Source organism: Camelus dromedarius, chromosome 9, assembly GCF_036321535.1.
Source record: "Camelus dromedarius isolate mCamDro1 chromosome 9, mCamDro1.pat, whole genome shotgun sequence".
NCBI classification, from domain to species: Eukaryota; Metazoa; Chordata; class Mammalia; order Artiodactyla; family Camelidae; genus Camelus; species Camelus dromedarius.
In genome coordinates, this window is record NC_087444.1 from 75,395,586 (window position 1) to 75,408,576 (window position 12,991).

Genomic DNA, 12,991 nt, shown 5'->3' on the forward strand with positions numbered 1-12,991 from the left:
TGATTGGCTTAAGCCACTTGGCACAGCCCATTTCCCAATGTGACTGGTTCAGAGGTGGGCACGTGACCTAGCCAGGCTAATGACAGAGTGGACATCAGAGCTGTGTGGATTCACAAGAAGAGATGCTCTTCTGCTGGATAATGTGGCTCAGTGGTATGAAGGCTAGATCTGCAAGGTTGCTTTTTTCCATCGCATGGAGAGCTCTTGGGTCTGTGGGGATAGCAATGGTGGGGAAGACAGCACGTGGAGCCTGTGAATGATAGAAACACTATGGAATGCAGAGTGAAAAGTCTAGAGAAACTGAGTCCATGATGACATCATTTGAGCAATCGGTTCAAAACTTACCTGATGCCCACGAACACTTACATAGGCAATAAAGTAGGTTTTCTGTCTCTAGTTATCCAAAAGGAAATGAAAACTCTAACTGATATAGAAGAGATATATAGAGTCCAGGTACCCAGGACCCCAGCCCTTACCTTTTAAAATTATATATGTGTGAGTGGGGAGGGCTATGTGTGAACTCTGTATTTTCTGCTCAATTCTGCTGTGAACCTGAAACTGCTCTAAAAGAATAAAGTCTATTAAAAAAAAAAAAAAAAAAGGATTCAAGGGCTCTTTTGCCCAAATCTTTCATCCCAATCCTTAATCAGAATGCCTCACATCCTTCCCCAAGACAGATGCTGGTTGCCTACACTTTATTATATGTTTTCTCCCTCTTTCCTGTCAGATGACCTCACATGATACAGGCTGAGATATTTAGTTTCCTGACCTCCACCTTGCAGTGATGTGGCCCATTCAGGGTCAATGAGACATAAAGGAAGTTTGCTGTGAGGCTTCCAGGAAAGTTTTTCCCCCCATTTATGAAGTTGGTCAAGGGGAGGGGGACCCTACTCCCTTCCTTTTGTTGTCAGATACAGTTGTGTGAAGATGTGATGTCTGGGGCTGCAGCAGCCATCTTGCTACATGAGACAACATGCCAATCCACCAAGGGTGGCAGAGCAGAAGGATGCAAAGAGCCCAGGTACTTGATGGGGTCACTAAGTTGCTGAGCCAGCCTGAAACCACTTACCTCCATGTTACTTGCAGCCAAAAGGATTTTCATTGATGCACTCCTTAAATTTTCAAAGAGAAACCCAGGTGAAAAAGGAAGGAATCCTGCTGGGTAAAGCAACAGCAAGCCCAGTCCTTCGCGGGCCCCAAAACATTTGATCGTCAACAAATATTTATGGAGGAACTGCCATGTGCCAAACTCTGTGTTAAGTGCTTGGGATAATGACACGGTCTCTACCTTTGTGCAGCTCTCAGTTTAGAAAGGGACTCAGAGGTTAAACAATTAATTATGTATTTACATATAAGGCACAGGAGGTTCAGGGGCTCTGGGACCTCACACGTAACAGGTAGGTTGGGGTCATGGGTTCGGGAAGTGTCCTCTATAATGGTAATGGTTACTTTTACATTTGAGAAACAAATGACAGAGCAAAGAAAGCTGCTCCAGGCAGAGTAAACTCTAGGAGCAAAGGCCTGGAGGCAAAATAAAGTGTGGTGGAGAGAAGCCAGGATGAAAGTTCTGGAAGGGGAGGTCAGAGAGGCTGACAGAGGCCAAACCGCAAGGTTTTGAAGGTCACGATGAAGAGTTTGGACAATATCTGAAGGGCAACGGGCAACCGCAGAAGGGCTTAAAGAGATGAGGGATGTGATCTGATCTAAGATGAAGACTCTGGAAGCTGGAGGGGGTGTGGCCTGGAGGCAAAAGAGAACATAGGAAGATCCTATCAGAGAATGAGGCAGGGCGACCTCTCCAGCACAAAGCAGCGCAGCAAGCCCTGCCAGTCTGCCACAGACACTGCAGGTTTTTCCTGCTCGAAGGTTGTGCAAACCACACTGTCAAATCAGCAGGTGTCTCTCCCAGCCCAGGAATCTCATCTCTTTAGTTGCACAAATGCCGGTAGAGTCTTCTCTGCTGAGAGAGGGAAACGGGAAGCCCCACTTTCTGGGTCCAACCTTCAGTCACAGCAGGACAGGAAGCCCTGACTGCTGGTGGGGCTAAACAGGAAGTTCTTCCCCAAAGTCCGAGGCACAGCAGGCCACTCGCTCTGGTCACACCTGCGTGGCAGCCCGAACAGTCTTGGGAACCCCACCTGGAGAGATGACTGGACTGGGGCTGGTGGCCTGGAAGAGAGAGGAGGGGTGAGGAACAACCTCACAGGTTACCCTGGATATGATATAACTCACCCTTTTCCCACTAGCTCCCACTACGGTGAAATTAGTTGAGTTCCCCCCAAAAAGTGTCTAGCCACCCTTGGGAGAGATAAGACATGCAACAATCCAACTTTTATGGGGAAGAAGACATTCTATTTCACTTCAGAGAGAAAATGAGAGTTTTGCCAATTTTTATGAAAAAAAATTAAGGTGTTTTCCCTCATTTGGGGAGGAAATTGGAACTTCACTTTTTTTTTTATGCTTCTTTTAATTTACATAAAAATTGGGTGGGAAGTCATGTCCAACTTTTATATATTAAAAAAAAGGGAAAAAAAGCTACCAACTTTGTAAACCAACAAGAAAAGTTGGAAGAATTCAGACCATCTCATCTCCCCGCCTGAAACAAAAAAGTTCCACCTCCGTTCCAGGACACTGGGGCACCCACACTCACCGGGTGTGCCCTGGATGGGTGAGGGTCCTCCAGCGGGACTTTGAGAGGCAGAGGCTGTGGGGTCACGCTCTGCATCTTCTTTTCTGGTAGTGGGACTACAGGGGTCAGCGTGGGGGGATGTTTCTTTTTCTTAGGGGTCTCTCCTTGGAAAGGGAGGAGGAAGAGAAATAGAAACACGTGACTGGCTGTTCAACATGCCCACCCAGCCAATGGCAAGGGAAGCTGGGCTGAGAGGTGTTGTCTTACTCTGATTGGCTGATATGGAGATAGGAAGGCGGATTGGATGAGGTAACCGCTGCTGATTGGTTCAGAGGCTGAACCAATGGCACTCTTTCTAGGGACTGTACCAGTTGGTCCCTCACTCACCTCGAAAGGGGCACAGACAACAGATGCATAGGAGCAGAAGTGCTGCCAGGAGTGCGAGAGCCAGTAGCGAACCCAGGACGATGCCTGCAATCGCCCCGGGGCTCAGGGTGGGGCCTGGAAGAGACGTAGAGAAGGAGGATAGGGGAGCAGGAGCCAAAGCTGGATCTGTTTCTTGAGCCCCCCGGTCTCAACCCCCCTCAGAACCCAGGAATCTGGGACCTCAGCATCCTCAATTCATTTAACATTTCCTAAGTGACTATGGTGTGCCTGGCAGTCCACTAGCTGGTGAAAATCCATTGGTGATCAAACCAAGATACCTGCTGTCGTGGGGATTCAATCAGAAATGAGTGCTCAAATAAATAACATAATTACAGATTGCACTAAGAAGAAAAATAGATGTGCTATGATAGAAGTAATGGGAGGGGAGGTGATATTTAGAAAGGCTGGTGAAGAAAGGTCCTTGAGGAAGTAACATTTTGGGAAGAGAACTGAAGAACTTATTCTAAGTTCTAAGACATGCCAAACCGGGGGAACTGTATTCCAAGCAGTGGGAACAGAACATGCAAAGACTTAGAGCTACAAAAGGGCTTTCTGCATTCAGTGAAGGCCAGGGTGGGTGGAGGAAATGGAATGAAGGTAGAATAGGTAAAGGATGAAGTTAGAGGGGTTAACAGGGACCAGAGTCTGGGCATGAAAGGCTTTTCAGCAGGGCAGCAGCAACACGATCTGATTTGCATAACTTCAGCTTCTACCTGGAGAATGGCTTTGGAGGAGGGCAAGAAGGGATGTAAAGAGACCAGATAAATGGCCGTTGCAGTCCAGATAAGAGAGGATGGTGGTGTCTGACCAGAGTGTTGGAGTGAAGATAGAAAGAAGTGGGTAGATTAGGAAAGCATTTTGGAAGGAAAAGTGATGGGACCTGCTGGTATCTGGGATGTTGGAAGTGATGTCAGCATGCAGGCAGTGCCATTTACCAGGATGGGAAGACTGGAGATTTGGTCAGAGGCGGGCAGGGTGCAGTTTGGGGAAAACTATTGAGGTCTATTTTGGACATGTAAAGTTTGAGGTGCCAGTTGGGCATCCTAAGTGAAGAGGGCAAGTGGCGAGGTGCCTTTTCAAGTCTGGAGTTTAGAGGAGAAGTCTGGGCTGGGGATGAGACATCTGAGAGTCATCTGAGCATTAATGATATTTAAGGCAACGAGAGTAGACAAGGCCACACTGGGAAGAAATATAGGTTGAGAAGAGGGCTGAGGACTGAGAAACCCAATCCTCAGAAGTTGAGGAGTGTTAGTGGTTGAATTGTATCTCTCCCCAAAAAGATAGAGTGACACCCTAACTCACAGTACCTGTGAATGTGACCTTATTTTGGAAATGAAATTTTTGTGGAGCATCTTGATTTGATTACACCTGCAAAGATTTCATTTCCAAAATAAGGTCATACTCACAGGTACTGAGGGTTAGGATGTCAATACAGTAGCCCCTCCCCCTTTATCTGTGGGGGATGCGTTCCAAGATCCTCAGCAGATGCCTGAAACCACGGATAGCACCAAACCCTATACCCGATATTTTTTCCAGGATCATTACTCTTGCGCTTTGGGGCCATTATTAAGTAAAAGAAGGGTTCCTTGAACACAAGCACTGACATACCATGACAGATGATCTGATAACGGAGACAGCTTCAAAGTGACTAATGGGAGGGATACCCTGGACAAAGGGATGATTCACATCCCAGGCAGGATGGAGCGGGGCCAGCGTGAGATTTCATCACGCTACTCAGGCATGCAATTTAAAACTTATGAATGGTTTATTTCTGAAATTTTCCATCTAATATTTTCAGAGTGTGGTTGACTGCTGGTAGCGGAAACCGAGGATAAAGGAGGGCTATTGTATCTTTTCTGGGGGAGACAACATTCAAGAAGTCAAGTCAAGATGAGATCATGAGGGTGGGCCCTAATGTGATATGGCTACTGTCCTTACAAGAGGACAAGAGACACACACAGGGAGGAGGAGGCTCTGGGAAGCTGGAGGCAGAGATTGGAGTGATGCCAAGGACTGACGGTCACCATCAGAAGCAGAAAGAAAAAAAATGAGGATTCTACACAGTCTCAGAGGGACCATGGCCCTGCAGACACCTTGATTTCAGACTTCTGGCCTCCAGAGTTGTGAGAGAATACATTTCTGTTGTTTCAAGCCACACAGTTCATGATACCTGGTTACAGCAGCCTTAGAGAACTAATGCAGAGATGGAAGAGCCAACAAAACAGACTGAGAGGAGACAGCCCCGGAGAAGGCACCCACAGCTCCAACTCACCGGCCAGGTAGACCTGGCTTTGGGATGGGATCCCTGGCTGGCCCCCCAGGGTGGGCAGGATACGAAAGACCCAGGTCCCAGGGTTCCGATGAGGGAGGGGCACCACAGCTGAACGCTCCCGAGGTCCCAGGATGAGCAGGGAGACCCAGTCTTTGTAGGTGGCAGCTCTGCTCAGGTCAGGGCCCTCTGGCCGTGTCTGGATCTCAAAACCGCTGATCAGGGCCCCGCGCTCCACATCCCAAGTCAGCACCGCTGCATCCTGGGTTCTCTGCAGCCTCCATGAGGAGATGGAGGGTCCTGGGGAGGGTTGGGGGGATCAAGATGGAGGCCGGATTCATGGGCCCTAGAGGGGAGAGGGAAGAGGGCCACCAGCCTGGACTCCTAGGTCCCAGGGGCAGGGGTCTGGAGACCCTGGCTCCTGGGTCCACGAGAAGGGACTCGGGGCCTGGACTCTTGGGTCTGAGGAAGGAACAGGCTGGAATTCCAGTCCTAAGTGTTTGAGAGAAGAGAGGGCTGGAGGGCCTGGTTCTGGGAAAGGATGGGGCTTACCAATGAGGGTGATCTGGTCCCCACCAGCACCCAGCGCCCCGCTGCACAACACGGAGTAATTTCCCAGGTCCCAGTCCAGGCTGAAGTTGCCAATGAGGAGCTTCCGTCCATCTTGGCTGAGCCGCAGACGCCCCCCACCTCCTGGGGCCAGGGGTCGCCCTTCCCGGGACCATGATGCTCGAGAAGGTGGGGGACAGCCAGAGGCCTCCAGTGCCACCTCTGCCTTCCCTGACCGTGTGTTCTCCACTATCGGATGCAGCAGCACCTCGCGAGGGGCCTCTGCAGATGGAAGAAACCCAATCAAGAAAGTCAAAGCACAGGTCCTGCGCCCTTTGATAAATCTAATAAGGCACCTTAGCCAAATGAGGAAGAACAAACTGGCTATTCACTCATTCATCTGATTTCCTTAACAAGGACTTAGGAAGTACGTGCCTGGGAAGGCCGTGGCCTGAGAAATTCATGATTCTCAACTATTTATTGCTCTGAACACGTGGGAAAGTGTCAGCCCTCTTCCTGGTTCCAGGAAAGAAATTTTGTCCCCGCCCCTGCTTGAAGTATAGGAGAAACTCCCATCCTTCTGTAAGATGAAAAATAAAGGCAATCTCTTTTCCTGGAGTTAGTAAGTCCCCCTTTCTCAGAGCCTAAAGGAGCAAAGAAGCACCTCCTTCTCCTCGGAAAACAGGAAAGAAGTCCCACAGACTCTCACCCGGGGTGACAGTGCAGGTGCGCGTGGTCACCAGGTGACGAGCAAGGCAGGTGACCCGGACGCCGCTGAGCCGAGGGTGGGCGGGGACAGCCGCTTGGAGCGCAGAGGACACCGGCCCCGCCCAGACCCCTTCCGGGAGACCCTGGAACTGCAAGGAGGCGGCAGGGACCCCGCCAGGCCAAGAGCAGCGGAAGCGGAGGCTTCTGTCCCCAGGACCCCCTTCGACTGAGCACTGTGGGGACCCGGGGGGCAGATCTGTGGAGGGGAGGGAGAGATCAAGGGGTCAGCCTCTCTCCCCTCTCCCCTCTAGCTCCGATTCTCTGAGCGTTCACTGCACTCTTTCTTCACCTGGCCCCACCCTGTAGGCATTGACCCTGCCCCGTTCTTTCGCAGACCCGTCCCCTTTCCTAAGGACACTTCATCTTCCCACACTTGACTCCTTTCATTCTAAACGTAACCCCACCCTCTTTTTTCTAGTTCCACCCCTTTACCAGGTTATTGGGCCCCTCTGATTACTCCATGAGAAGCCTCTTCCTGCTGAACCCGCCCCTTTTGCCAGACGTCCCTGCGCTTCCTAGTGGACCCTGCCCCCTTTCTAAGATGACTCCGCCCCTTTCTAGAACGATTCCCCTCCGTTCTCTTGTGACTCCGCTCCCTTTCCCAGGTAACGTCTTTCTTTTGCTGATCCCACTTACTGGCCTAGCAACTTAGTCCCGTCCCTTTCTGGCTCCCACTCTTGGCCACTTAAGTCTGCTGCTTAATTTATTGAGATTGCTCCCTGCCCAGGAAGCTCCGCCCTCTCAGTGCTGGCCCCGCCCCCTCCCGGCTACCCTCGCTCCACCCCTTACCCTGAGCATCCCCGTTCCTTCTACAGGGATCTCCGCCCCTCCCTGCCGGCCCCGCCCCATGCTAGCCCCGCCCCATCTCCGAGTAGTTCAGCCCCCTGCTGGTTCCGCCCCTTCTCCCTGGCATCTCGGCTTTCTTGCTGGCCTGGTGCCTCCATCCCGCCCTGCCGCGCTCACCCGCCACCGTGAGGTTGAGCAGCGAGCGGCGGCGGTGGCCGGTGCGAGGGTTCGCGGCGAGGCACGCGTAGGCGCCGGCGTGGCCTGGCCGGACCGCCGGCAGCAGGAGGCGCGGGCCGGCGGGCACGGCGGCCTCTGCAGGGTCCGCCAGGCTCCACGTGATGTCGGCCGGTGGCCGCGAGGCGGCGGTGCAGCGCAGAGTCACGTTGCTGCCCGCGGTGACATAGAGGGCAGGGGCGGCGTCGCGGTCCGAGGAGACTTTGATGACCGGTGGATCTGGGCCGTCTGAGGGGAGGAAAGGGGTCGAACCTCGAGAGTCGGGGTCACCTGAGACTCTTCCGGGCTCCCGAGAGACTGAGCTTCCAGCCCCCTCCTCCTCAAAGAATCCGGCGCTAGAGCCCCTGATCCCTGTCTCCGCCCCGAGGCATCCCCCAACTCACAGAAAACACTGACGTCGGCCGCCACCTCTGTGTGGCCGAAGGGGCTGCGGACGCGGCAGGTGTACCGGGCGTGGTCGCTGCGCACAGGGCGCGCAATGAGCAGCTGGTCGCCCTCTGCGTGGATCCGGGGTGGCTCCGCTCCCTCGGGGTCCGCTGCCTCCAGAGCGCGTCCGTCCCGGGTCCAGCTCAGCTCCCCGCGACCCGGCGCCCACCCTATGCAGCGCAGCCGGAGCTCGGTCGCACCCTCCTCTGTCTCTGGGGCCTTGGGCTGCACCGATAGCTTGGGCAGGGGCTCTGGGAGAGGGGAAAGGGACTCAGGACTCCCTCATCCCTTAGGTCTAGGACTCCAGGCCCCAGCCCCCTCCACCTCTTACACCTGGGGCTTCCGTCTTAGCAGAGGCCCCCCTTTTAACCCTCCTCTTGGCCCCAGGAATCGTCTTCTCACAGACTCATGAGTCTGAGTTCCCACCTCTCTCCTCTCCTGCACTCAGGAGTCAGGACCCCCAGGAGTTTTGGTCCCCAGGTCCAACTTCCCTCAAGCACCCCTGTCTTTTGCCCCCAGCTCCTCTTCTCCCTCCTTCCAACCCAGAAGCCCTCTCTCCCCTGTCTAGGAACCCCTTCCTCTGGGGAGGAAACATGCTCAAAACAGCAGGAAACTGCCCAAAGCAGCCCCAGTCACCAGCACTGGGGACCTCAGAACCCACTTACCATACACACCCACCGTGAACTCCCGAATCTGCCGAGAAACCCCAGCCCGGATAACCTCAGCTGTGTAGACCCCAGCATCCTCTAACTGGGCAGAGGTGAGTTCCAGGCCCCCTCGAGCCTGGTCAAATCGTAGGCGGTCTCGGTGAGCAGGGTCCAGGCTGATCAGAGGGGCCCCTAGCCCCAGGCCCCCAGCTGCCAGTACTTTGGAACCGTGGCGCCAAACCACTAAAGGGGCTGGAGGGCCAGGGCTGGGGACTGGAACCAAAGGAAGCCGGATGGTGGTCCCCACTAGCACTGCGAGAGGCCCCTCCATCTGTGGGGGGAAGCTTGCCCCTGAGTGGGCCTCCATGGGAACTCTGGGATCCAGGCTCTGGGCAGAGATGTCACTATCCAGATCCTCAGAGAATTTTGAAACTGGGGCCTCCCCAGAGACTTCAGTATCTGGGACTTGAGCAGACACGTTGGAAGCTGGAGTCTTCACAGAGAAGGAAGACTCCGGGTTTTTGGCAGAAACTTGAGGACCCAAGGTATCAGGAAATACTTCAGAACCAGGGATTCCAGAGAAGGAACCTAGCTTCACAGATGGGCCGTCAGCAGAAACGTTTGACCAGAAGGACCCGGGCGCATCGCTGGGATCCAAGGCTTCAGGAGACCATTCAGAATGAGGGATATCCGCGGAAGCTTTTGAAGCTGGAGACTGATCTGAAACTTTCCCGCTGGGGGGTTTAACGGAGGGAACTTTTGAATCCGGGCCCTGAGAAGAACTTTCTGAGTCCAAGGATAAATTGGTTCGCTGAATTCCAGGAGAGACTCTGAGGGCGAGGACCCCTACTCTGGAGGCTGCAGAGGAGAAGAGGAGAGGGCATTGCTGGGCTGCTGAAAAGGGGACAGGTGGGGAAGGGGCTGAGCAGGTCACTTACCCAGGAGCAGGAAGAGCGGCAGAGCCAGTGAGGTGTCCATGGTGCTGGCCGCACCAGAGAGGATACTGAGGCAATACCCAGGGCCTGCACCCATCCCTCCCAGGCTTGTCGGGGCTGGACGAGTCGGACAGGACTGGTAGCTTCCTGGGCGGGGAAGGGAATCAGACCCAGTGGGAGGTGCCAGCATCCCCTACCCAGATCAGGTGCCTGAACCACCACCCCACCCCACTTGTCCTCATCAGCTGGTCCAGTCTCGGGGGGAGGCCCAGCCTGACCCCTGCACTCCCCACCCTCTGGGGGAAGATGGTGAGAATCGAGTACCAGCCAGAAACTTGGTGACAAATTCATGGAAAATCCAGGAAGGCTTCCTGGAGGAAGGTAAGTTGCCCTTTCAGAGAGCATTCCCCTCTATGATGGCCTTGGCCTCAGCCGAGTCTTCCTCCTCTGCAGCCTCCTGGCCTCAAGTCCAATCTGTCCTGCCTGCAGCCTCAAATCCCCATGTCTGACCCTGCTCCTAACTCTCCCATGGTTCCCTCTTGCCCTCAGGACCAAGTCTCAAGTAGCTATCTCTCACCCAGTCATCTCTTCTGAGACCCAGAGGTGCATCTCCATGTCCCCCAGGCACTCACATGCCCTGTGTCCCACTACACTCTCCAACACAACCCTTCTGCATTCTCCATCTCCTGCAATCTAGAGACATGTTGTGAGCCTCCCCCCACCCCACCGCCTCCCTTCCCTTCACTGCTGTCAGTCTCTGAAACCCACCCACTCCCACCCCTGAATCTCTCTGCTCCATCCCTTCCTCTCTGTTCCTACTGGCTGAGCCTCAGCACAGGCCCTCACTTCTCCCTCTGTCCCTTTGCCTGGCCTCCTCCCTCCAGCTTCTAGTCTTCCTTAGTCCATGGATTCCCACTTGGCCTTTGAGTCTTTCCAGAGCTGACCCTGCCCCTCCATAGCTCCCCAGTGCCCCCAGGAGACAACCAGGTTCCTCATCAGAACTGCCGGGCTGATACCCACCCACTTTCCCCCTCCAGCAATTATTCTTTGAATACCCGGCCATTCCTCTGCCCATCTCTCCTCTCCCTGCCTTTGCAAGGGCAGCTTCCTCTGCCTGGAATGCTTGTGCTCGCTCCCCCACCCCCTCCTCTGACCTGGCTAAACCACAACTAGTCCTTCAAGTCTCACCTTATTAAGAACCAAAATAATAATTACCACTTCTCATGCGCCAGGAACCATGTGAAATGCTTTCTGGACATTATTGGGCTGAACCCTTCTAAACACTCTATGGGCCAGGTGTTTACAAACCGGGATACTACGGCTCAGAGACGTCAAGGGACCTGCGGAGGTGGCACAGCTGGAGGGAGGCGTTTAGCCCAGGATGGTCAGGCTGCTCACTCTTTCTGAAAACTTCTGCCACCCCATGCTAATAATAATAATAATGGCCATAATATACAGTGAGAATCTTCTGCATGTTGGGTATGGGTCTGCAGGTGCTACATTAATTAAACCTTCAGAATCCCATGGAGGTACGTTTTGTAGATTAAGGAATAGCTGCAAATTCAACCCTCCTGCTATTAAGAAATGGGGTCAAATTTGCAGCAACATGGATGGAACTGGAGATCATCATTCTAAGTGAAGCCAGAAAGAGAAAAATATCATATGATATTACTTATATGTGGAATCTAAAACAAACAACAACAACAACAAAACCCCACACAAATGAACTTATTTATAAAACAGAAACAGACTCACAGACATAGAAAACAAACTTACGATTACCAGAGGGGAAAGGGGTGAAAAGGGATAAACTGGGAGTTTGACATTTGCAGATACTACCATATATAAAATAGATAACCAACAAGTGTCTACTGTAGAGCACAGGGAACTGTATTCAGTATCTTGTGTAGCCTATAATGAAATAGAATGTGAAAACGAATGCATGTATGTATACGTATATGCTGTGCACCAGAAACTGACACATCGTAAACTGACTACACTTCAATTCACTTTTTAAAATAAATAAATAAAAGCTATTAAAATTTTTTAAAAAAGAAAAAGGAATAGGGTCTATGTCCCCTCCCTTGGGTCCGGGTAGTCTCTCTGACTGTCAGACCAAGAGAGCAGAGCAGAAGTGGCCCTGCGCTAATTTTTGCATCTAGAACTTGAGAGACTGGCGCCTACGCCACTGCCTATACTGGGCCCCAGCTGTGAGGAAGCTCAAGCGGCCCCAAGGAGAGGAACCATGGCCCCTGGCCAACAGCCAGCTCAAGCCCACAGCCCCAGCCAGCTTGCCAGGCACAGGACTGAGCCACCTTGGACACCCCATTTGAGCCATCCCCACCAAGGCTGCATGGAAGATTGGCAAGCTGTCCCTGCCAAGCCTCGCCCACATTTCAGATTTACGAGCAAAATAAATGATTGTTGGTTTCCACCACCAAGCTTTGGAGAGGTCTGTTACGCCACAACAACCAGAACGCAGGTGTTACCACTAACTCCACCTGATGGAGGAGGAAACCCAGGCTCCGAGAGTGGGAACTTGCTGAAGGTCCTCCCAGCATCCGGGATTGGCCAGACTGGGATCTGAACCCAGGGCCTTGGGATGCAGATCCCAGGCTCTTAACCACTACACCAAGCTCTTACTATTCCATCGTCCAGATGAGGAAACGGAAGCTCGGAGGCAGGAAGTAACTCACTCAAGATCTCATAGCTGGTAAGTGTGAGAATGAGGGTATAAAGTCATAAAGTCTGACTCCAGGCCCCAGCTCCTCATGCCTAAAAGAGGTTTTGACTGTCTGTTGCTTGCCTGTCCCCCCCAGCCAGGACCAGAGCCTCCAGCCTCATTCCCTCGTGTCTGAAGCTCAGCAGGGACCTGGCACCTGGAGTATCCAGCAAAATCTTTGCAGATGAAAGTCCTTCTTCTACCCCCTCCCCCCCCACCAACCTCACTGATATTTTTCTTTTTCTTTCTTTCTTTCTTTCTTTTTTTTAAATGGACGTACTGGGGATTGAACTCAGGACCTCGTGCATGCTAAGCATGCACTCTACCACTGAGCTATCCCACCCCTTATATTTGTCTTTTGAGAATCAACTTAAACACCATCTCCCTGGGAGGTCCCTTTGACCCCACAGGCCAGGTCAGATGCCCCATGTGGGTTCCCAAGGGAAGTGGGTTCCCTCAGCTTATAGCACACAGCACCCCACCTTACAGCTGCCTCTGTCCATGTGTGTCCCCTCCTTCAACAGAGAAGCTCCTCTTGGACAGGGACTGCATGTGACTCACCTGGGTCCCCAGCATCACTTAGCACAGGGCACAGGGCAC

At 52.8% G+C, this 12,991-nt stretch overlaps 1 protein-coding gene across 1 annotated transcript; it reads right to left on the reverse strand.

Annotated features, from left to right (window-relative positions):
* Nucleotides 1-1,325: 1,325 nt before the first annotated feature.
* On the reverse strand, nucleotides 1,326-12,978 carry VSIG10L (V-set and immunoglobulin domain containing 10 like). Its single transcript, XM_031457056.2, has 10 exons — nucleotides 9,673-12,978; nucleotides 8,753-9,592; nucleotides 8,045-8,338; nucleotides 7,605-7,889; nucleotides 6,583-6,837; nucleotides 5,877-6,155; nucleotides 5,328-5,624; nucleotides 3,017-3,130; nucleotides 2,651-2,793; nucleotides 1,326-2,169 (listed from the first exon to the last, which is right to left on the reverse strand). Exons 1-10 carry the CDS (start codon nucleotides 9,857-9,859, stop codon nucleotides 2,098-2,100), a joined length of 2,766 nt encoding a protein of 921 aa, XP_031312916.2. The 5' UTR covers nucleotides 9,860-12,978; the 3' UTR covers nucleotides 1,326-2,097.
* Nucleotides 12,979-12,991: the final 13 nt, after the last annotated feature.